General features: G+C 38.6%; 2 protein-coding genes across 12 annotated transcripts in view; one reads left to right on the top strand and one right to left on the bottom strand.

The window, feature by feature from the left end:
• RFC1 (replication factor C subunit 1) overlaps positions 1-7247 on the top strand; it is a 44283-nt gene extending 37036 nt beyond the window's left edge. For all 5 annotated transcript variants that reach the window (XM_080590801.1, XM_080590800.1, XM_080590798.1 and 2 more), the window contains 6 exons: positions 356-510; positions 624-741; positions 1693-1838; positions 2382-2595; positions 3146-3337; positions 3539-7247. In XM_080590801.1, coding sequence (XP_080446927.1) covers positions 356-510; positions 624-741; positions 1693-1838; positions 2382-2595; positions 3146-3337; positions 3539-3634 — 921 coding nt within the window. In that variant the 3' untranslated portion in view covers positions 3635-7247. The remainder of the gene's footprint in view (positions 1-355; positions 511-623; positions 742-1692; positions 1839-2381; positions 2596-3145; positions 3338-3538) is intronic.
• WDR19 (WD repeat domain 19) overlaps positions 4442-23247 on the bottom strand; it is a 41196-nt gene continuing 22390 nt past the window's right edge. For 5 of the 7 annotated variants that reach the window (XM_080590790.1, XM_080590795.1, XM_080590792.1 and 2 more), the window contains 12 exons: positions 22476-22622; positions 21545-21669; positions 20033-20145; positions 19310-19378; positions 17550-17627; positions 12503-12599; positions 10400-10524; positions 10199-10280; positions 9274-9424; positions 8045-8168; positions 6251-6327; positions 4442-5693 (listed from right to left, as the gene is read on the bottom strand). In XM_080590790.1, coding sequence (XP_080446916.1) covers positions 5579-5693; positions 6251-6327; positions 8045-8168; positions 9274-9424; positions 10199-10280; positions 10400-10524; positions 12503-12599; positions 17550-17627; positions 19310-19378; positions 20033-20145; positions 21545-21669; positions 22476-22622 — 1303 coding nt within the window. In that variant the 3' untranslated portion in view covers positions 4442-5578. The remainder of the gene's footprint in view (positions 5694-6250; positions 6328-8044; positions 8169-9273; positions 9425-10198; positions 10281-10399; positions 10525-12502; positions 12600-17549; positions 17628-19309; positions 19379-20032; positions 20146-21544; positions 21670-22475; positions 22623-23247) is intronic. The other 2 variants (XM_080590791.1, XM_080590789.1) reach the window with 2 other exon arrangements.

The following is a 23247-nucleotide window of genomic DNA, read 5'->3' on the forward strand; positions in this document are numbered from 1 at the left end:
ACTAGTGTTTTGAGTACATGTCAAACTTGCCACAAATAGTTGAAGAGCAGTAAATCCAGGACTGAGTATGTTTTTTGATATACTGGTCTTCTAAGAAAGATGCAGTTACGAAGCTCATACTTTGCACTTTGATTCTTTCCTTTAGGAGAAAATTCTTTTAATGTCAAAAGTAAAACTCATTTCTCAAAACTGGCAAAGCGCTATTCATAAAGTACATTTAAAAGTAGAATAAAGAACATCGAGCTTGTGCTGCTGAGTCCAGATATTGTTGGGTGCAATCAGTGTAGCAATTCTGTGCTGTGTCTTAGTGTTTGTTTGACTTGCAACCCATTGACTTCTTGAAATATTTACTTAGGGCCCTTTTGACGTTGTCCGGAAGGTTTTTGCTGCTGGAGAGGAGGCTTCTCGTATGTCTCTTATAGACAAATCCGACCTTTTCTTCCACGACTATTCCCTAGCACCTCTTTTTGTCCAAGAGAACTACGTACATGTGAAACCGGCTGCTGCTGGGTGAGTTAGTCTATACCTTAAATTGACAGCTTTTGTGCCGGGGTGTGAAATTAGACTAAAACCTATATGGATGTTTCTGCTATGTAATAAAATCAACTCTTTTTTCCCCTCAGGGGAGATCTGAAAAAGCACTTGATGCTCTTGAGTAGAGCAGCTGATAGTATATGTGATGGTGATCTAGTGGACAAACAGATTCGCACCAAGCAAAACTGGAACCTTCTACCAACGCAGGTGAGTGTTCAACGCTCATTTTGTGTGCTTCATGGTATGGGTGTGCAGTATACAAGGCTGATCCCTCAAAACTGAGGTTTCTGTGTAATTTAATGACCTATTATAGCTCATGCTTCATGTAGTATTCTTCTGTTCTGCTGGGGAGTAGAGCAGTTTCCACATAAACATGAGGTTGAACCCATGCTGTCTCGTGAAATGAAGTCTCTGAAACATTGAAAAGCTTGAGCCTTCTTTATAAAGTGTGGGAACATGTGGCATGTACAAGTTCTGACGTGGTTACAAGCCTACTGGGTTTTGTTTCCTATTCCAGCCTTTTACCAGGCCAGTATTTCTCCTAAAGCACAGAGGACTGACGCTTCTTCACTGTACCTCTTTCAGTGATCACAGAAACTTTGACAAGATGTATGCTTAAAGGATCATGTCTGGCACCAGAGAATGTATCATAGATAAAGCTGGAAGGGACCTCAGGAGGTCACTGAGCACATGCCTGCCCTGCTTAATGCAGGTCCGAGTAGACAAGTTGCTTATGTAGCTTTGTTCTAGAGATCTCTAAGTAGTTGTGTTCTTTTGAAATGTCTCCCTCACTATGCCCGTCTGCTGGAGATGATAGCACTTGTTTGTGTGAAGTCAGCTGTCTGTGTGACTGTACTCGGAACTGGACAGGCAAAACAAGCCATTCTAAATAAAGGCTTTTGAAAACCCAGACCCCTTCATAGCTATTTTAGAACATGATAAATAGGGTGGTACAAGAGATGAAGCTGTAACCTGGAAGTGGTAGGATGTAGAAGAGAAACAAGCAAAGTTCTCTTAAAACTCGCTGTTTAGAGTGAGGAGCTATCTGTATTCACCTACCTACTTTCATTGAAACAAGTGGAGTAGTATGTCTTGGTGTCAGCGAGACTAAATTCATTGTGATTTAAGTTTGCCATGTGTGTTACTTTTTTTTTTCAGGCTATTTATTCGAGTGTTCTCCCCGGGGAGCTGATGAGAGGTTACATGTCCCAGTTTCCTGTCTTTCCCAGCTGGCTGGGGAAATTTTCATCCACAGGCAAACACGAACGGATCGTTCAAGAACTGGCAATGCACATGAGTCTCAGGTAGTACTGACTCTTCTCTTTGGTTTATATCAGTAGGGATATCTGGTTCTCCTGTAGCTCGTTGCCTACCAGTAATTCCTTGCTGTGCTTGGTACAAGTTTACATGTGTATTCTAGGAATACCCTTGGGTGTTGTTGGTGACATTTTCTTAGCATTAATCTGGACTTGGGGCACTTTCAGTACAGTTGACTGACTTTTTTTGGAGGCTGTTTTTTTTCTTCTTCTTTTGTTTTAAGTTGGGTTGTGTTATCCCTGCCCATGGCGGGGGGGGTTGGAACTAGATGATCTTTAAGGTCTTTTCCAACCTAACCTATTTTGTGATTCTTTAATTCCCCAGACTGCTCAGTTCTTGGGTGCTGAATTCCTTGCACCAGGTTATCCCTAGTCCAGGTATTGCAAAAGAAATGACACAATTCAGCTTGCAGTTAACTCTTAAGGCAGCTGATAATCCATTTGGTGAGAGCCCACCTACAGGTTGGTCGTGTTGAGGAGCGAGCTGTGAGTTGCTGTAGAGATTTACTCCTCTCTTTTAATTTGACAAAGAACCCAGATGTGCAAGAGGACAGTAAACATGGAGTATCTGTCTTATCTGCGGGATGCACTTGTCCAGCCTTTGAAAGACTTTGGAGCAGATGGTGTACAACAAGCTATAACTTTCATGGACTCTTACTGCCTGATGAAAGAAGATGTTGAAAATATCATGGAAATAAGCATGTGGGGAGGCAAACCCAGTCCTTTTTCAAAGCTGGATCCCAAGGTAAAAATTTACAAGTAATTTTTTTCTTTATCTTACATATTTTAAAAGGAAATTCTACAATGGTAGTCATGGTATGGATATGCTGTTGAAAGGCTGAAGCTGGGGAAGATGCAAATAAATTATCTTATTAACTATAATTTGAGACCATAGAAGGCCTTTGCAGCTCAGCTGTCAGGCATGCTACTAAGGGTTCAGGGACACGTCCTGAAAGATAAAGGCTGCGCTTCATTCAGCAGTCTTTCATGTTGCCCCCAAAGTAGAGGATCAGTGGGAGTCAGCTGTGTCAGGGGCATAGTGAGAAGTGGAACAGAGAAGGGAAAGGGAAAGCAGGATTGCGCAGGTGCTTCCTACATGCAGGCTCCTGACTGCAAGCTGTATCAGCTTCTCGCACTGCTCTTGAATGCTTTCCTGTATCCTTTTGTGAAAAACAAACAAACAAAAAAACAAAAACAAAACCCTTTTGGTCACATCACCCCAAAGGAAAGGTGATGTAGACTCTTGGCTAGAGAGTTGGTTAGCTAAGCTGATGCTCAGAGTCTCCTTCCTACAGGTCAAAGCCGCTTTTACACGTGCGTACAACAAAGAGGCACATCTGACTCCGTATTCCCTTAATTCTGTGAAGACATCTAAAAGGCAGTCAGGATCCGTGGCGACCTCTGAACTGAGTGAAGACCTGAACGTGGATGAGATCCAGTCTGATGAGGATGAGCAAGACAGTGTTGAAAGCGATGCAATGATTAAGGTGACTTAGTTTCTTCAGTGCTAAACTACCACACTAAACTTTTTTTTTAGTTAACTAAAATGTCTAAAATGGGATTCCTGGAAGGGGAGGGGAGAGATGAGCAAATCTCCCCCCTATTTTCCCCCATTGATTGCATTTTTGATACGTGCTTTTTGTCAGGTTACAGTTGAATTTTAAACTGTCCGCTTATTCTGTTTGTAGCAAAAAAAGGCGAAGTCTTCCAAGCTGCCAAAAAGAGAGAAAAACGAAGAACCAACAAAAAAAGAAGGGAAAAGGAAGGAGAAAACAAGACATTAAACACAGTAATCTTGCTTTGGATGTGGCTTTGCTTATCTAACTTCTGTCAGGAACATGAACGCTCCACTGATGTAGCTGGGAAAGTAGAACCAGCGCGTTGAAAATGCTCCTCTTATAGAGGTGATGTAGCTACTGTATTCTCACACTATGCAGTGCTGTACTTACTCTTAACGTGCTACGTTACAAGCTATAAATATTCTTGTAAAACAAGCTCCAGGGTGCATGAACATGATACAAATGTGATGCTTAGTTACCTGGTGTTTTTGCTAAGTCTTCGTAGGACTTCCATTTTTTTTATAAATCCCTGTTATTATGTGGTGAAATCTTGTAAATAGTACATGATGCAAGAAATCTGATTTGCATATTTGTACATTATAGGAATTAAGCAGTATAAAAGATTACAATAAAAGGTGTTTCACACAAGTTTTTTTTAAATTTTGCTTAAGTTCCTGGAATGTTTGTCTTTCTCCTTTCCTTTTGAGGTTCTGGCTTTTCTGCATCTGTCAGGATGTGGTTATATTTTTTCCCCCAGCTTTGCTTTTGTGTTTTAGAGATGCAGAAAAGCAGTGAGGGATTTAAGCACTGTCTCTTCAAAGTTTGGAACTAAAATGTTCTCTTTAATCAAAGCTAGAACAGAATACCTAAGAATACCTAAATACTGTTTAATACCTAAAACTGTTTAACAGACACTGTTAAATAGAAATTAGCATGATTAAAACTCACTTGATGTTGGATAAGAGAACACGTAGGTCTTCCGCCACCCACATCACACGGTGCCCCTTGCCTTTGGTGCAGACGAAATGTAAGTTTTGCTTGATAAGATTTTAATTTAATCAGTGGGGTTTATTACTATAATAAATCAAAGTACAAAATTTATCAAAAGCTAAATATTTACAGATTATCACAAAATAGAAGTGATATGGTGGTTGTTAAATCCCAGTGGAGAAAACGTGTAATGCAGTGATAGAGTTCCTTGCAGCTTGCTGAACAAGACAGGCTGTTCTGAAAACAAACAAACAGTTAGTCAGACCCCAAAATGAAGATTCTGGTAGCAAACTACATGATTGTGAGTAAATAGAAAAAAGTGATTAAAAATGCAAAAATAAGGTCAGTATGGTGTGTGTGTGTATATATATATATAAATTCACAATGGCACTTCCTGTTACTTTGCCTTTATAGCTAAGTTTTCATATAAGGTATCTGCACCAATACATCAGCCTTCAACTGTTACAGTTAAATAAACGAGGAACTTTGTTCGTGCATTTTCAGTTACCAGTTCAACAAAACCAAACCGCTGGATCCAGCTGTGTGGTACAGACAAAGCCTTGGTTTCAGTCTTTGAAGTAAGCATGTCAAGCCAATAGTATGTTGCTGTTATCCTGTGATAGCTTCCGTGTTAAATATATTTGGAACTTACTGTACAGATCGTTTCTCTATCATGGAAACCCTACAGCATAAGATCATGTAACCTGCATTTCAGCTCTGTTCCTTCTAGTTAGGAGCTCTTCCCTCCTCCCATCCTCCTAAAATCCGATGGCTGATCAGTAGAAGGATTTGCTGAGATCTTCAAACGGCTCCCTGTGCCACTAAAACACAGCTGGTGTTCAGGAACACACCAACCCAGACTGCTGCAGATGATAACCTGGTCATAAAGGTAAACCGGTTCCGAAGTCTCACAGGGGGAATGATGTAACAGCTAGGTTCCTTCCAGTTCCAAAAACTACTGGGCTGCGTGCACTTGAGTGCAAATATGTGATAAATCTGCACCTCAGTGATCTGAGGGATAGAGGCCTAGGCTTTAAGTTAAATTCTTGGAACACTGAGCTTTCCTTGCTGGGAAAGACTTCAAGTGTCTTCTAGAATGAGCCCTGTTAAATAAAAACAAGCAACAAAAGAACCCAAACACAATACAACACAAAAACCGTTTCTTGTACATACCAGAACTTACTGGTCCATGTCTTCTTGTTTGAGGTATTGTGTGCAGTCACTTATTTTCTTAAGATGAACAATGTTAATTCTTTCAGAACACATTGGACATATATTCTCAGTCTGTAACATGCTGTTTTAAAAGAAGGGTGGCAGATCAAAGGGTAGTTCTAACACTAGCAAACCCGTAAAACCTATACTCTGTAAAAATAAAGGCTAGAGCAATACATTGTGCTTCTGTCTAGGTGGAGAAAAGTTTTGTTTTTTTTAACGTTTGAGAACTAAGATTGCAACAGGAAGGTTGTTGCTGTGTATAGGGGCATGGGGAAAATGTGGCAGTTAGAGCACAAACAAAGCATTGGGGCTAGAAGGTAGTTTCTGGAGAAGCAGTTCCTGACTGCAGTACAAGCTACCCAAGCCCATTCCCATACAGATGGGTAGCAGGGACAAGCGGTGGTAGTTGTGTTTGTGGGTGCATATTCTTGTTTCGGTGGCTGCTGCTGTGCCTGGTTCACTTGAAAGTAATGTTCTGGGAGTATGTTTGATGAAATGCTCAAGTAAGAGGTTTTTCCCCACCCTCAGAGGCTTGCTTGTTTTTAAGTACCAAAGAAAACTGTTTGCTGCTAAACTGTGAACAAACTAACATTGGAATCCTTCAACAGAAAAAATGAAGTAAAAATCCCAACTTACTTCTTGAATTCTGAATAGAGGGCAGGGAAGTCACAGTGGGGGCAGACTGTCCAGTCATCTTGTACCATGTGCCGGCCCTGCACGCAACGGCAACAAGTTGTTAAAAGGTATGTAGTGTCCTAGCAGACTGGGCGCTGAGGTGTCGATCTGTTACTGTGAGAAAGTCTCAGCAACAACGTTCTAAAGGTCTTGATGAATTTAAAAACAAAAACAACAAAACAACCCCACCATAATAGTGTTACTTATTGTGTAAATTCTGTGACTAGAAAAAGAGCTCTGAATGAGACAGCATTTTCATTATGATTTGTATTTCCTTTTTTTAAAAAAAAAAAGTATTAAATTACCGCTTTATTTTAGTTTGGCAATTTTATAATGCTATTTGTAAATCTGCATAGGGAGGGCTGTTTGTAAATTTACAGACAATTTTTTTTTGATGTTACGTGACCTTCAAAAAAAGTCCCCAAGCCGTGTCACCTGAGCCCTGGGGGTTGCATTTGACTGTCAGTCTGTGAGCATAGCGGCAGTCCGGAGACTTGCCACTTGAAGCAGAGATTATTTCCTTTTTTTTTTTCGGTATGGTTTCTAATTTGCTCTTGATACAGAGAATTGTTATATAGGTTGGTCAACATTATAACATGCAACAGTGCCTTGAACTGTATTCAGCAATTTATGCTCTAATACAATATACAACAGTAAACACTTCTGACGCTTTCAAAAGATACTAGAAAATTCTGCTGTCCTCATGATGTTACAAATACCTGTGATGTAACTGAGCTATAACTAAGAGGTGGCCTAATTACGTGAAATGTACATGAATACGTACGTTGGTTTTTGGCTTGCAAAGTTATGTATTTAAGAACTTTTTTTTCCCCTTAAGATAGTACTTCTGAAATATACTGATCATAATATTCTGCTAATCCAATAGTTTAAAAAGAAAAGCTATATATCTTTTGTAAGACTGATTCTTTAGTTTTAATAAAGAATGTTTATTTAAGCAGGCATCGAATGTTGGAGTTAATCTGTGATTATTCTGTAATTCTAGTGTGACAAATCACTTCAACCTTGTAAAAAGTGTTACACAGTAGCTAACCTCACTATAAAGAATTTGTAATGAGGTTAGTAACAGTGACAGGCATAGCTCTTCTGCTAGGAAATGTGCTCCATGCCTCTTCAATATACTGTAAAGAATCCTGAAACAAAAATATCAGGGCTTCTCATTTCTGTTAGGATCAGTAGTACTGAAATAACCTACCATTACTTAACCTTGGAAGTGCCCTAAACTTTTGTTATGTTCTGGCCGTTCCTAACAATGGAGTTTTGTGGAGCCTTTCCCTTTTTTAAAAGCAGTCCTGGCAGCTTGAAGTTTAGGGGAGGAGAGCTGTGCCCTTCACAAGCACCTGCCCAAAGACCAAAGGGGGACTTCTACATCCACCAGTAGCGCTCTGCCTGTCAGTGCGCTCTGCCACGCACCCGCTGCACCCAGCTCTACATGTGACGGGTTTCAGGGCAGTCCTGGAGCGTGAGCTGCTGTCCCAGGGAGGTGAAGCCTCCCAGAACCACTCTGATTTTTAGGGTCAGCCTTATGGGCCGGCACTGTGTGGGTGGCAGCTGAGGACACTGCTGGGTGTTCCTTCAGTGATAGCTGAAGATGAGTTTCACTCATGTGGTAACAGCTTGGAGAAAGCAAACAAACCTCAGCTTGAAACTACTAGCGAAGTGAAGGTTCTATTTTTAACACCTAGAAGGATTTTAAAAAAAAAAAGCTTTGTGCTCATCATCACCAGCAGCACTCACCGTTGCAATGCAGTAAGGCAGGCTGTTTTTGCACCCGGGACACAGGAGTTCGCACTCGGGGAGCTGGAAGGCGCAGTGCGGGCAGGCTGTCGTTGGCTCTTCTGCCTCACTTGTGTCGGGACGTCTAGAAGTAAGGCACCAGTGTGAATAAAAATTCAAGCTCTGAACTCGAACAAAGGTGTTTACAATGCTTTTGATACTTAGCAAGTGTTTTTCCTTTTAGCTAGCTGCGTGGCTTCCAGTTGCTATTTTGTTCTACCAGATAATTTCCTGCAATTATCACCTGAGCTTCATCACCGTTAGGTAAAGTCAGAAATGGGTCAGTTTTTAGTCTAATTGTAAACAACATAACTGTAGTTTGATATCTTTCTTTCAAAACTGGCCACAAAGTAACAAGAATTAAGCCTGCCATCTGACTGGGCCAACACCACATCACACGTCTGTTTTTGTCAACTGTTTGCCAGAATGCCGGGCCTGATCCAGACATCCTGGCCATGGTTAAGGGGAGGGGGAAGAGGAGGACTCTTTTTTTTTCTTTTTTTCAGGTCTTTTATTTGGCCTTAATGTTTAATGTTGTAGGGAGTATGTGTAGAAAAATACTTTAGATTCACTTTTAGCATGTTTTCATTTCAACAATGAATGAGATACGTTTTTTTCTAATGTTTAGCCTAGCAAGTTTTGAGCCAAGTAGGTGGCTTCCTGTGCTAGTCTGTAGGGAGACTGATTTCACATTTGATTAACCTGAGCACGCATCTCTGTCCCTTGCAATGGCCTATTCTTTTGTCTCCACTTAAGAAACCCGAGGCATGGCTAAGCAATATACATTAAGGACAAGTCAACACAACTTTTAAAGTTGATGTCCTATTTTAGAAGCTTCCTGGAATTTTCTAGAAATATCAACAAGCAGTAGGGATGGACCTTGCGTGAATTTAAAACAAAATGGTTAAAAGACACTAAGCAGGATAGGATAAATGGTTCTCACAGGACACTTCTCTGTTCAGCATGCTCATAAAATATGGTGTTGATGCCAGCTCATAAATAATATTGAGACTTAATATGGGCCAGCATCAAAGAATTCCAGAAGAACTTTGAGACCAAATGACAAGAAAATAAAGGGGTGGGGGGAGCCAGGGCCAGCCTTTAGACTGTAGGCTTTAGGAGCAAAAATAACATTGCAAATAAAACCTTGATACTGGGTACACCTGAAAGCACAGATTAACACTGCTCACCTGACCATTGCTTCAATTTTCTTTTTGTATTTCGGATCTATTTTATTTCGGTACTCGGGTCTCATCAACATGGCAGCAAAATTGAAGGCGGAGTTCTTCAGTCCTGCTCTGTGACACTCAATTACTGTTGAAGTCAAAATTGGTACGATGTCTGCAACAGAATGAAATAATACCAAATATTTATTTACTAATATTAATGTTGAAAGCCTTTGAGCTACTAGGGCTTAACAAGTATCGATGAAAAATGACAGTATTTGTCTTCTGCCTCACAGTACACAGTTGCACAAATCTGCAATTCCCATAACCATAACCAAAAAATTATGTTTTCACCTCTCACTGCCTTGCACCAGGACTGTTTTGATTACAACAATTTCTCACAAATCTGGTCTACGCAGTTTAAAGACATAATTTGTAATGAAGTATTTGGGAACACTGGCTGTAAAAAGATAAACTGGGATTACAACTGAGCGGGAATTAACAAAGGACAGGCTGACCTGCGGCACAGAGAAGGGCCTGTGTGCACATGCAAAGACGGATGCACTCACTGTCAGTACTGTGGTCATATGTGACAGGAGTCTGCACACAGCGGTCTCAAAGAAAATTTGTCTTTAATGAAGCTCAATATAACAAAAAATGGTATTTTTCAAAAGAAGCCTGATTAAAACCTTGTGATAAAGTCACAGGATCGACCAGCTCGTTACGTACGATCCTGAGATTTGGGCGTGGCTCAGGCAACTCAGTGTTGCAGTCACAGTGGTTAAGGCCACTTTAAATGACGGATGAGGAACTGGTGTACTGAAGAGCTGTCCCGTGGAGGAGGGCAGGGCACTGAAGAGTCTTTGTTGCGTGTGCAGTAAGATTGCAGGAGGACAATGCACCTCTAACACAATGGCTTAATGAACTCCTCTGCGCTGCCAGTACTTACGTGACGGGAACTTGCTGATGTTGTTGGCTACACGTATGAGCATACGCGCTCCCTTCATGTGATCTCCACGTTTCACGTGAGCCTGGAACACAACAAACAGCAAATTACCTGCAGCCTTCAGAGGGTATGCATCCGTATGTACACTTCAATAAATCAGAGACTGTGCAACATATGTGCAAACTCAGTTTTTAAGTTCAATACCTTTACTAAAATATAGCTGTGTAGAATCATCAGGTTTGTAGCCATCTCAGAAGGAATTTTAATCTTCTGGGTCTTTAATTCTGAATACATACTGAAAAGAACATCGTGTGCGTTTCGGTAGTTTCCTTAAAAACAAACAAAACTGAACAGTAAATTTAACTTTTCTTACCAATTTCTTTACTAATAACATAAAAGGAAGCTAGACAGGAAGCTATAATAACTCTTAGAGCAAAACCTTTGCATGACAATTTCTTTGGAAAGTCAAGCAGCTGCTTGTCGTTGTATCCTAAACAGTATCAGCCAGGGAGTTAAATAAGAAAAAAATTACACTTGCAGAAGACATCTAAACAGCAGCAAAATACACACGTGGATGACAATTTTGCATAACAGAACTTTAAAAATGGAAGATGCTGTATCCAATATATTGCTCCCACAGTAATGTAGAGAAAAGGTTCTGTGAGAGCATCAGAGCACTTAGACCTGTTACCTTTTTCTGTTCTTCAGTGTCAGGTATTTAAAAGTTAATGCTTAAATTTTAATGTAAAGAACTTATACTTTATCATTTGCTCTGACATCTCCTTGCCTCTGCAACTGAACAAGCCCCAGACCTTTCAGAAATGATTTACATTGAGTGTTACTTCACTAGATTATACTGCTTCAAGGTTACTGGCCCGGACTTTCCAGAAACCACAGGATTCCCTTGACTTACCAACGCAGCTGAATTAGTTGTTTCAGCAATAGTTTTTCTCTACATCTCTACAAAGCAATTTGTTTTGTTTTGTTACAGACTATAATTGAATCAAGCTGCTGTATTGGTGTGCCAGCTGAGTATCACTCCAGAATTAGCTGCTGGAAAACAGTATTAATTTTTCATGCGGTGTCACTGACTCTCAGTATAGCATTGTCAGTCTTAAAATCAGGTGAACATAAAATGGCATACCCAAAGGAAAATGCCCAACAGTACAGACTTATGTTTAAGTTTTAGTGGATTTTTAAGGAAAAGAATAAACTATATTGGTGAAAACTTCAAAATCAAACTCACTGAAATCTCCTGAAGGAAGAGGCGAAAATCTAAACCTGTGCCTCTGCAGAGGGAACAGCTACTGCAAGACAGGTGACTTTACTGAGAAAAATGTGCTACTTATTTACACACTGCTGCAGAACACATCGATACCGGCAGGGAATATGACATACAACATGGGGTACGGCATTTTAGGTGTACGTTTTCAGATTCAAAGCATCTAGTGAATTGAATAATTAAACCCCTGAGCCTTTACATTTCTGGCTTACATAATTAGCACAAATGAATTATTTACTGCTATGATGAATTGGGAAATCATGCTTTTCAAAGGCATAAGAGATTTCTCCCCCAGGCTTAGCCCACTGCTGAGGAGCAGTCCATAAATGTTAATTTGCATGGGCATAACTGTCCTCCTGTTCCTGAGGCTGCTACTTTTCCTTTAGAGATTATCTTTCTTAACTTATATGAAATGAAAAGTGAGCAGTGTTACAGTAGGGCTGTCGCCATGGCTACAGAAAAATGCAGCTAATGGAGGAGACAGAAATAAGGGCTAGAAACAAAATTAGCTAATTTCTTTTTTTCTGTTTCTAACTTCAGGGGAAAACAAGACTTAAGTAAACAGGTATCTGATCCTTCAGCAGAAAACATCTCCTGTGCACATCTCCTACTGAAAAAAATCAAGAGCTTAAATGTGCAAAGACTAAAGGATCAGTAAACTGATTGCATGGGAACTGCATGTAGTTTAACTGCAGTTGTAACATCTGTGCTATACAGATAAGCAGAGTTGGAGCTAGACCCCATTAATAAATTTACTTCAATATAAGGAATGCAGCTATTTTCCATAGTTTTCTGTTTTCCAAACATGTAATATGCAGTTACGAGTCCCAATCTTTTCACAAAGGCTACTTCAAATTCAAAACTAAACTTGAATATACTTAAAAACTTTTTATTTACAGAACAGATTTGTTCTAAGGCTATATAGGATACATTATATAGTATAATCCTATACGAATAACGGTACCGGCAGTATTGCAAGGCTGTAGCATCAGATATGTTGTGATATCAGGAAGAGAAAGGCTTACCTGAGCACTGCTCCTCTCTGGCAATTATTATAGCAGTCCTGGCAGCTTCTCGGTATTGCTTCAGTGCCATGTACAAGCGGAATAGGTACTTGGCATCCTTAATTAAACGATACAAAAGCAATTAATACTGACTAAACACATACTGTTGTGTTCCCCTTCTTGACCTGCCTGTCCCACCACCACGCTTTCCAAAGGACGTGGACAAGCTGCCTTGGTTTGTGAAGCACTGTCCACACCACCAGGCTTTAGCCACGCTACGTTTGTTCCCCCGGGAGCTCTGGCTGCTCGGCCAGGGCCAGACGAACGCCCCCTGAGGGCCCTGGGGTTAGCTGCCCTGTACGGGTGGAAAGCTAACAACTTCCAACCTGAAGTCATCTACGGCAACAGGAGAGAACCAAAGGACTCCAAAATCTTGCTGGAGATGCTTGAAGTTGTTATTGTGGCTCTAGATGCAGATAGTGCTTAGCGTGATAGTGCTTAGCATGAATAAGGATGGCTATAGGTGGTCGTGAAAGCTTGTACTGCACCAGGACAATAGGGCAGACACCCAAGACAGATAAAAGAGTTGAAAACTATGGGGACAATCAGCTAACAAAGTGCATAAGATTTCTAGTTTGCTATACTATATGTACTGTTGATATAAGAGGACTCAAGAATGGCAAATGCAGCAAAGGGTTCACACAAGAACTGGCAATCCAACATCAAAAAACCGAGTGAAATATTTTTAAACCAAAACTTTAAAAAGCAAGATGGCAGCATTGGTACCCAAATAGCTAGCACACTCATCAAGAGAACTGCACTTCCACGGGTATTTTGAGAAAACCCTCAAAACCCTTTTGTTATTCCTAAAAACACAGCCAAAATACAAACTGCAAGATAATATGGCCTTGCTTATGAGGAAAAGGAACAGTTATTAAAAAAATAATAATCTGGCCTAGGGCCACTATTTTATATCTTTAACAGTGATTTCAAAAATGGAATAAAAAAAAAAAGAAGTGCGTAACAATCTTTGAAATAGTCAAGATTAATTTAATCTGCAATACTGTACATAATGGTATGTTCCCAACTTAAATACAGGCAAATCAGAAAAAAATAAAAAACCAAAACACTGGTAGCTTTATGGACAGCTTAGCAAAACCAAACCAATAAAAAAAAAAAAGCCAAACACAACTAATTCTGTGATATTATTAGTAAAACCAAACACAAAGTATATATTTATGTTAAAATAATAAAAAAAATTCTTAAAAATAATGGTATTAATCAACGTGCTGTTCTCTGGAATACTGTGTAGCTTCTGTATGCAAGTCTCAAACACACAAACAAAAGACATTAAAAGGAAGAGAAATATGAAAGGTATAAATGCGTTTCCTGATAAAGAAGACAACTGCAAAGATTAACTTCTTACTTGAGAGGCAGGGAAAAAAAAATAAATAAATAAACAGAAGAAAAATCACTGAAATAAAAGCAAGAGAGGAAGACTGGTATACGGAAAGAAAAAGGGCAGGTCAACTTCTTCTTTTTAACTCTCAATATGAGGCAAAATGTTAAGTGACTGAAAGTAAACTAATGATGGAATGGAATTTTAAGTAACACTCAATCCAAAGTTAGAACATGGTAAGTACCTTAATTTAACAATTTTGAAACAGTTATTTGTACAATAAAGTAAACACAACTGCGTCTATTAGTGAATATTATTTATCCTGAGTTCCCTGAGTTGAGCCGAAAGAAAAATATTATGAGTGGTAGGTCAGGATGTAATTTTTCCCAGCTCCTGACACCTCCTAGCACAGATGCAGACAGCTGCTACACCGCGGGTAGCAGAAGGCTGCGCTTCCCCCTCCAGGCTGCACCTCTCCCTGTTCTCCTGCCCAGGAAGAAGGATCCTGTCCCAGAGAAGACCAGCCACCCAATACGGTATTTGCCATGCCCTCAGTTGTGTTTTCATTAAATAAAATATTTAAATAATTCACGCAGCAGCTGTATGTAGAAGGAAATATAAAAGTAGAAGGCATTTAAGAAGAAGTGAGTCTTATGTTCTACTTTCATATCATAACTTTCAAAATTAGCTGTTTAAAAGCAATAAATAGAGGAAGGAATAATCAGTTGTCACCACATTTCCTAAAATCTTCAGAAAAAAAAGAATTATTGCAATCTAACTGATCTTAATTTTAGATAGCCAGAATTTTAATTTAGTTTTGCTTTTTAAACCACTTGTACTTAGAAACTATGCACACATAAAACAGCAGAACCTTGCTAGTTAACGTTTCCTGAAAAATACAACAGGACACACGTGAAAAATTAAGAATCTTTGCAAGTTAATAAATACAATAGGCAACATAATAACACATTAAAAGAAAGGGTTTATTATTAGACAATAGTGCAGCAAAATTATGCTAGGTATAATAATTTTCTTAATATGGTACTTCATTAAAATCCCATGGTTGTTGGGTGAGAAAAGCAACCAGGCTGCTCTGAGCAATTACCGGGTTCGAAGATGAATGCCAAAAGGATTAGCAAGTTTCTGCTGCACGGCTATTTTAAATTCACTCTCACTTTCAGCTTTACAAAAGTACTACCACATAAAAGCTGCTATTCTCTAAAACCAACCCCATGTGCTTGGTATGGCTCCATAGCATAATAAGGATAAGGGTGAATTGCTTTCTAAGTCGATTTTTTAAACAAATAGGTATGATTTGATTAAGTAAAATTATGTTACTCACTGAGAGAGACTATGGCAGATTGGATTATAGCATTCAGAAGAACAAGAAAGAGCTTTTAAACACAGAAAAGAAAGCTCTACATTGAATTTCAAAACAATGTTAAATATGGCAATTACAGCACTCACACAATTGCTGGATGTCTTCTAAAATCTTTAAAACCTCTTCACTATGGAGATTATGCTGTAACTCGCTCCCCTTACCCAATCCTAGGCACTTTTTTCAACCAGATGGCTAGGCTGCTGCTCACAGAAGAAAGACAGGATGCTACAGCTACTATCCACCCTACTTTCAGCATAAATATGAAACTACTTCTGCTTACACAGATGCTGCTCAGATTTTTCACACTGTGCCTCTATCGGCTTCATTCTCTTCTGGTCTCCTGCAGTTGGATTCTGTTTGCTTCATTACGTTTTGCTTCTCTCATAATTTTATTATTGTTAACATTCAAATCACAGATGAATAGTAAGAGGTAAATAAAAAGAGATCCTATAGACATAGAGGATTTTTTTCTTAATTTTAATTTTATAAAAGCAAGGTTGACTCGGCCATCAGCTGTCTAGTTGTGTCTAAAAATCTGACATATCAAATCTGTTTAATCTCGCTAAAGAATCAAAAACCACATCTGTAACATTAGGGGTGAAATAGCCTTACTGCACCAAGACCACGTCATCTCCATTGTTACCAAACCTTACTCCCCTCAGTAAGGCAGAATTTACTCTCTTCTATAAATATAATTTTGTATCTGAATATATTTACTGTGAGTTTGAGCTCAAGAGCTTAAGTTCCTTGACTGAGGAATAAATTGCAGACTGCAGTGCCTGCACCTGAGGTCTGGCTTCCATAGCAGAAAACCTTGGGTGCAGTGCCATTTGGCTCACTGATCACACACCAGCAGTCACCCTGCAACAGAGCTGTTCGTCATCGTAACCTCAATGCTGATGTTGTGATGTCTAGCACCGTATTTACAGTGGAAGTTTTTAATCTTCCCTGAAAAAAAAAATCACAAACCGAGTATGATCAAAATTTACTTCTTGTATTTCAAGCATAAATCTAACAGACGTTCTGCTTACACTGTGAATTATCATTTTCTATTATCACCAAACCTATGGTATTGGCTACTAATACACAAAAATCTGTCAGCAAATATCTTTCAACTCCCACATGCCTACCTATATACATGAGAGATGAAATAGTCTACCAAAAGCCTTTTATTACACCCAGTGAATGCTTTGCAATTAACAAAGGAGCAGGAAACCTGGAAGGAAGGACAGTGATCATTTCTAAATTTTATCACATGACTTTAAAAGAAGCCTCACAACTGCCTCTTAGCACACAGAGCACCTCCTAAATCATATACAAAAAAAAAATATGGTTTTAAGGATCCAAGGAAGATTTCCTATGAATGACAACATAAAAATCAACGTCCACAGTATTTCCTATTGTTAATCAAACTTCCATGCTAGTAAGGTCTGACACCAAAAACCTTCAAATGTACTTCCTGTTATTTCATTTTCTTTTTTATCATAAATATGTATTCTCCAACACAGAGCAGAAACTGTTTTAGTTTACAGAAGTGCAGCCTCTATTTGCAGATAAAACTAACTTGATGAATAACCAATCTGAAATTTAAAGTAAACATACTAAGAAAAACAAAGATTTTTTTTTTTCAAAAAAAAAGTTTCCGTTGTCATATGGGCATTCACACGAAGCCGGTACATTTTCAGGTGATCTCAGTGGCAAATCTTCCCTTCGATTCACATTTTAAAACTGAACTGTTTTGGGTTAAGCTCTTTTTGAGTCTTTGATCACTTAAGAAAAAACAGAGCTGAGTAACTCTGAAAGCCTGTCCACAACTTTTGTCCTAAGTTGATGTGTAAATGGTTTTTGTCCTTCATTCACTACTACTACTACCTTACTTTCTTCCACTGCAACAACAGTAAGACCAATTCCCCATTCTGCTAGAAGACGTCAGTGCTGCAGCTTGTCTTGCTGACTGACCATCTGGGAAAGGCAACTGCCAGTTGGCTTGCTGCTATGACCAAACAGCTAAGTTTTCTCTCTTTTCCTCAGTGTGAGCATTAATTTGGATCTACTCTGCTAAGCTTAGAGAAAGATGATTGTACCTAAGATAGTTACTTGCTTTCTTATCTTTCTGAAACTGGAATTACTGGGTGAAATGGCTCAAAGAGTGATCATATATGCGTTACTCCCCAATAAGAGCAAGCTAAAAAGCAATCTGTAGCTACCAAAAAATTTAGGACAAAATAAACTCAAAAGACCTTGCAGTACAGCAACAGGATGCAACAGCAGTGATAGAAATCCAGTACCTTAGGCATGCCATCGCTCTCTCCCATAAGATAATCTATCAGCTGATTTGTTAGGGCTTCATCTTTTGCCTGTCCCACCTATTAAATAAAGACAGAAGAAATTATCATTACATGAAAGAGGAAGGAAAAAAATACTTATACACAAGGAGACTTTTTATTAAAAACGGAAACTATATATATTTAAAATACATTTTTTCTTAGTTCTGTGTGCTTAAACCAGATGGTTACTTGGTTCACCAGCTCTGACATGCAGTAGGTTCACATTTATTTTTTAATGCGCTATGTCGGGATTATAACCAACAGGTCTCTATCAGCACGAACCGTTCCTCTGCTTCAGGGTTACGAATCTAGGCACCACGAACTGAAGCGCACTGTCACAAAGCTATGTCTATCAACCCAGCACAATTTGTATCTCAGAGAAATATTCAGTGCTGATCAATAGAATAAAGCCAGCACTATCTGGCCAAAGTTGAAGAGAGTCTGAAAACATGGCTGAGATGTTGGATTCCACAGTGATCCATATCATACAACTGCAGCAATAGCCTTTGTGCTGTTTCATAGCCTTTGGCTTACTCATCTGGGCTGAAACATCTGGATCCAGAATGAATCATTCAACACCTCAAACATCAGTCTTACAAGCCTTGCCCATAGCTCTGTGAGCTGGAAGGCCTTCAGAGTAGCTGTGCTAGCTCCATGCAGAGTCAGCTCTACTGTTTTAAGGATCTGAAAAAACTCTAGTGATACCCAACAAGATTTTCAAAGCCGGGAGTCCTTCAAGGGGACAGATGCAGTCAGAGCATAGTTTGCACAGTGGAAAGAAGATAGCACTAAACACTAGTGCTAAGTATTTCCCCCCTGCTCGGCCCTGGTGAAGCCACATCTGGAGTACTGTGTCCAGTTCCGGGCCCCCGAGTACAAGAGGGATAATGGATGTACTGGAGAGAGTCCAGCAAAGGGCCACGCAGATGACTACGAGCCAGAAGCATCTCTCATACGAGGAAATGCTCAGAAAGCTGGGACTGTTTTTCCTAGAGAAGAGATGGCTCAGAGGGAATCTCCTCAACGTATGTAAATACCTGAAGGGAGGGTGCAAAGAGGACATATCCAGGCTCTTTTCAGTGGTGCCCAGTGATGGGACAAGAGGCAATGGGCACAAGGTGAAACACAGGGAATTCCACCTGAACACAGGGAAACGCTATTTTACTGCAAGGGTGACTGAGCACTAGAACAGATTGCCCAAAGAAGTTGTGGTGTCTCCACCCATGGAAATATTCAAAACTTGACCAGAAGTGGTCCTGGGCAACCTGCTCTAGGTGCCCCTGTTTGAGCAGAAGGCTTGGACCACATGACCTTCAGAGGTCCCTTCCAACCCCACCAATTCTGTGATTCTGTGAGAGAGGAAGAGAGAATGGAGGCATGTTGACCTCTCTTACCACAGTGCACAGACTGGAAAAATCAGCAAGACTGAGAAGTCATATACGGATATTGTTACAAAAAGAAAGTTCCACACTCAGGTATCTCTGACTCGAAACCATAAAGGTACTAATGTATTAATAAACTCTCCTAGGAACACTGAAAACACTTTTTCCACTTGTGTCAGAACTAATTTATTCAATGTAAATATCACCTTTATTGATAGGGTTTTCCTTCTATTTGCAATCTGTCCAAACACACTCATTGACACTAAGAAAATGCAATAATACTGAAAGTACACCTCTTGAAAAGATGAGATTTTTTGTTGTTGTAACAAAGTTGCTTACCGTTTCAATTGCCATTTCTATAGACAAGTTATCTTCTGTGCTTGGACTTTTTATAAAGTGCTTTAATGCCTAAAATGAAAGAAAAAAGAGTTAAAACTGAGATACATGAACTTAACATTTGCCTCACTTTTATCAAGTTGTTTCTTTCTGTCTTTTGACAGAAAAGTGGTGCACTAGATGCTTATCTTGATGCTTATAGCCATCAGGATAACCACATATGCTATAAAGGTAGCAGCAGCTCTTACTCTTGCAAGAAAGAGTATTTACACTTAGTAGGCATCATCTGACAGACCTGTGTGTCAGGAGTGTCAATTGAAATACTTCCTTCTTTTAAAATAATGGTTTAAGTTTGGATATGCAATGCTATTTAATAACCTATTTTTTCAGCGACCAAATCTTCACTGGTTAAGCAAATAAACTCTAAGTAAATTCTACTTATCCGTTCACGTCATTTAGAGATTCACAGAGAATAGTGTGTTGTTGATTCACTTGGAGCCTCTACTGTTTGAAAAATTTATGTGCGTGGCACTGTATAATTCATAGAATCCAATAATAAATACAGAGAGCTCACTCTAATATAAAAACGTGTAAAAAAAGCTAAGTATGTATATCAGTTACGGCAGATAAAAAGTCTACCATGAACATCTCTAATCTGGAAGTCCTGTACTTTGGACAGTTTCTATGACCCTTCAACTCTCATTGGTTTATCTTTTAAGTACTGACCCGTGCATATTGGCCACACAACAAGAAAAATTTTCCTGCTTGAAAATGTTTCTTTTCTCCTTCAAAATATAGTGCAATGCTCTGATAATCTTCATTGCTAGTATTCTCAGAACCTGCAACACAGAGAAAGGAAGGATAGCAGAGTATTCTTATTAAGTAAGACAAAAGCCTACCAAAGAATTAAATTCCTATTTTACAAAGGAAAACAAAGCCAGCTAGACTCAAATTGTCTTACACATTCGTTTTTCTACTTAATCAAAGACTAAATGTCAGACATCAGGAGCTAATAACGCAGCGTAATAATTGTTTCCATAGGTTTTACACTGTAACGGGATTTCTGTTTTTTATTTAACAGACATAATAAAATGGCATAACTATGACCCAGTAATTATTTTTTTTCATTATGTCTTGGCAACAATAAAACAGAACAAATAATTATGAGATTATCACTGGGATTATTTTATTTAAGATTATGAGAGTATATCTGTATTGCACAGTAAAAGACTATCAGGAGCAATCTAACCATGTAGCAGCAGGGAATACTACCAAGTCTTCTAACCAAGTTTCCATTTTACTGCACACATCTAAAACAAAGACAGCCACTTCTTCAGAGTAAGTTTTAAAGAGTTTTTCCACCCACTTAAATTACAATTTGAGACACCCTATTCTGGATAGGAGGGAAGGAAGAAAGCGTAAGGAATAATAGGACAATACTGCCCACCTTGAAAAGCAGCTGTAATAGTACATCACTAAGCTAACTGTTGTCAATCTTTTATAGTTACCATAGCAAGAACAGATTTTTAAAGGAAGAGATTAATCAATAACACGAGACAATTTGGTAGAAACTTATGTACTTATGTGAAACTGTGTCCACAAAGAAGGCTGCCTGACAGGGGAGAAAAACAGAAAATGCATTGCAAATCAACAAGCTGGCCACTAACTGACTTGATAACTTGAGGTAAAAGTGAGCTTCTCAGCAAGTCCTCCTTTTGCCTTCCACTGAGACAACAGGAGGCCATGAAGGGCCTTAAGGGAAGATAAAAAAAAAAAAAAAAAGGACAAATAACATAAATGTTAAAAAAAAAAAAAAGATCTGGAACCATGACAAAAAGAAAAGAGGGGATAAAAATCAATTTTACTAGTAAAAATCTAAGTTTCAGAAAAGTAGTACTAACTATATTAAGGTCAAAGAAAAGGATTCCACAACTGACATAGGAAAACAGTCTAGACAAATGCTTTACCTCTGTAGATAAACAAAAAAAGCTCCAACACAGTCAAGAATTTAAGAACAACCTATACTGAGGATCACGGGAGACACCTGAGCTGAAAGTGAACCCTAGCTTATAGGCCTGAATGAGACACAGGGTGACAAATCTGACCATGGTGACTGAAAATAGACCAGAAATGGAAACCAAATTTCACAGCCCTTGTCTTATCATTTCAAATTGGTCTAAAGCAACTAAAAGAATAGCACAACACATTACAAACAAACTGCTGAACTCGCATACTCACTGATGATATCAGCATAAATCTCCATCTTGTTGTGTTGTTGAGCTAATGTGAAAGCCTCATTATTGCACTTGGACATGACCAGGAATTGGATGGCAGAGCCATAGTCACCAAGCTTCAGGAAGAATCTAGTCAAAATGAACAAATTAATACTTTAGTTAAGTAACATAACGAATAATATTCCAAATGTTTTAAGAAACATACTGTATTTTGTGGCCTGCAACTATGATACATTTCTGGTTTATTTTATATCTCGAATATTTTAAGAAGGTTACTAAAACTAACTTAGTATAAATAATACAGCATGGCAATTTTTATTATTGTCTAAACTCACTACTTCAGGCTAATATAATTGTTAAAAAGTTAAATTAATAACACAGTACCTGCTTAATTGCTTAATTGCCCAAATTTTAGAGAACTCAAATCACTAAACTGAAATATATAGTCATTGACCAAGCACTAATAACCAGAGTCTGACACATTAGCATGCCTCACCAACTTCCAATAGGTATGGCCTCTCTTACCCTTTTTAAACTGACTGCCCATCCCATAAACAGAAAGTTCAATAAAACAGGAACACTAAGAAAGAACTCCTGAGAGAAGTTAATATGAATACTGTGTATAACAACTGATGTTACTATGTTCTCCATAGTCGCATCTAGAAAATCACTAACTTCATAAATACAATTGTGGTTTAAGAGTGATACATGATTTAAACAGGAAAGAAAGCAAATGTAAGAAGAGAGATGTTATGGGATGCATAAAGACTGCTGTTGTGGAAATATTATATATTCTACAAGCTTACAAGATTTATTTAAATTCAGTTTACTATACTAAGCACAATTTTAGTCTCAGACAACAACATGGAAGAAAGAAACATAGTTAATAGCTCTCAAAGGTGACTAATTTTTTAATCTATGTCATGTATTATTACCTGGCCACCATCTTTGCTCCATCAAGAGACTGTGTTTCTCTCACAATATTAACAGCCTTTTCAGGATTATTAAGGTGATCCAAGTACAGTCGGATTACGCTGTCCCACTGTTTTGCATTTTCATAAGCCATCACAGCTTCCTTGTAACTGTAAAAGCAATGGTTTCAGTTTGTCTAACTTTTAAATAACTCTTTACAGTACGCTATGAAAGAAACAAACAGTATTTTACTTCTAAGAGGTTATTCTATGTCACCTTCTTTTCAGTTTGCATTTAATAGCCTTGTTCTGTATTTACCAAGATTTTTTTCTCTCTTTCTTTATTTTCTTCTTTCACTCTTTATTTTCTCTTGGGAGATGGAAGGTTGAGACAACAGAAAAATTTCTACCACACCAGTATTTTTGACCTACTCTGCCAGCATCCCTTTGGGTATATCTTAGTAGTAGTTAATCTGTTCCATCAGTGAACATCATCTGTTCCATCGGTTCTATATTAAATCACCTAGGACCGAGAGAATAATAAAATCCAAACAGATGATAGCTAGTTGTAGAATTTCAAAAATTATACTTTATTTTCTGCTCTGTAAACAAGTTCAAGAAATGTCTAATTCTCACACTATGGAATTGTCACAAACAGTATTTTTTTTCTTATCAACCCAATCATTTAGCTTTGGTGGTCTCCCATTATAAGCTGTCATTATTCTGGAGCGCATTTACTTAGAAGCAATGACAAGCAGAAAACTACTTTTTGTGATTAAATATAACCTATCTGGGG

The sequence above is a fragment of the Anser brachyrhynchus genome (assembly GCF_964034855.1).
Source record: "Anser brachyrhynchus genome assembly, chromosome: 4".
NCBI lineage: Eukaryota > Metazoa > Chordata > Aves > Anseriformes > Anatidae > Anser > Anser brachyrhynchus.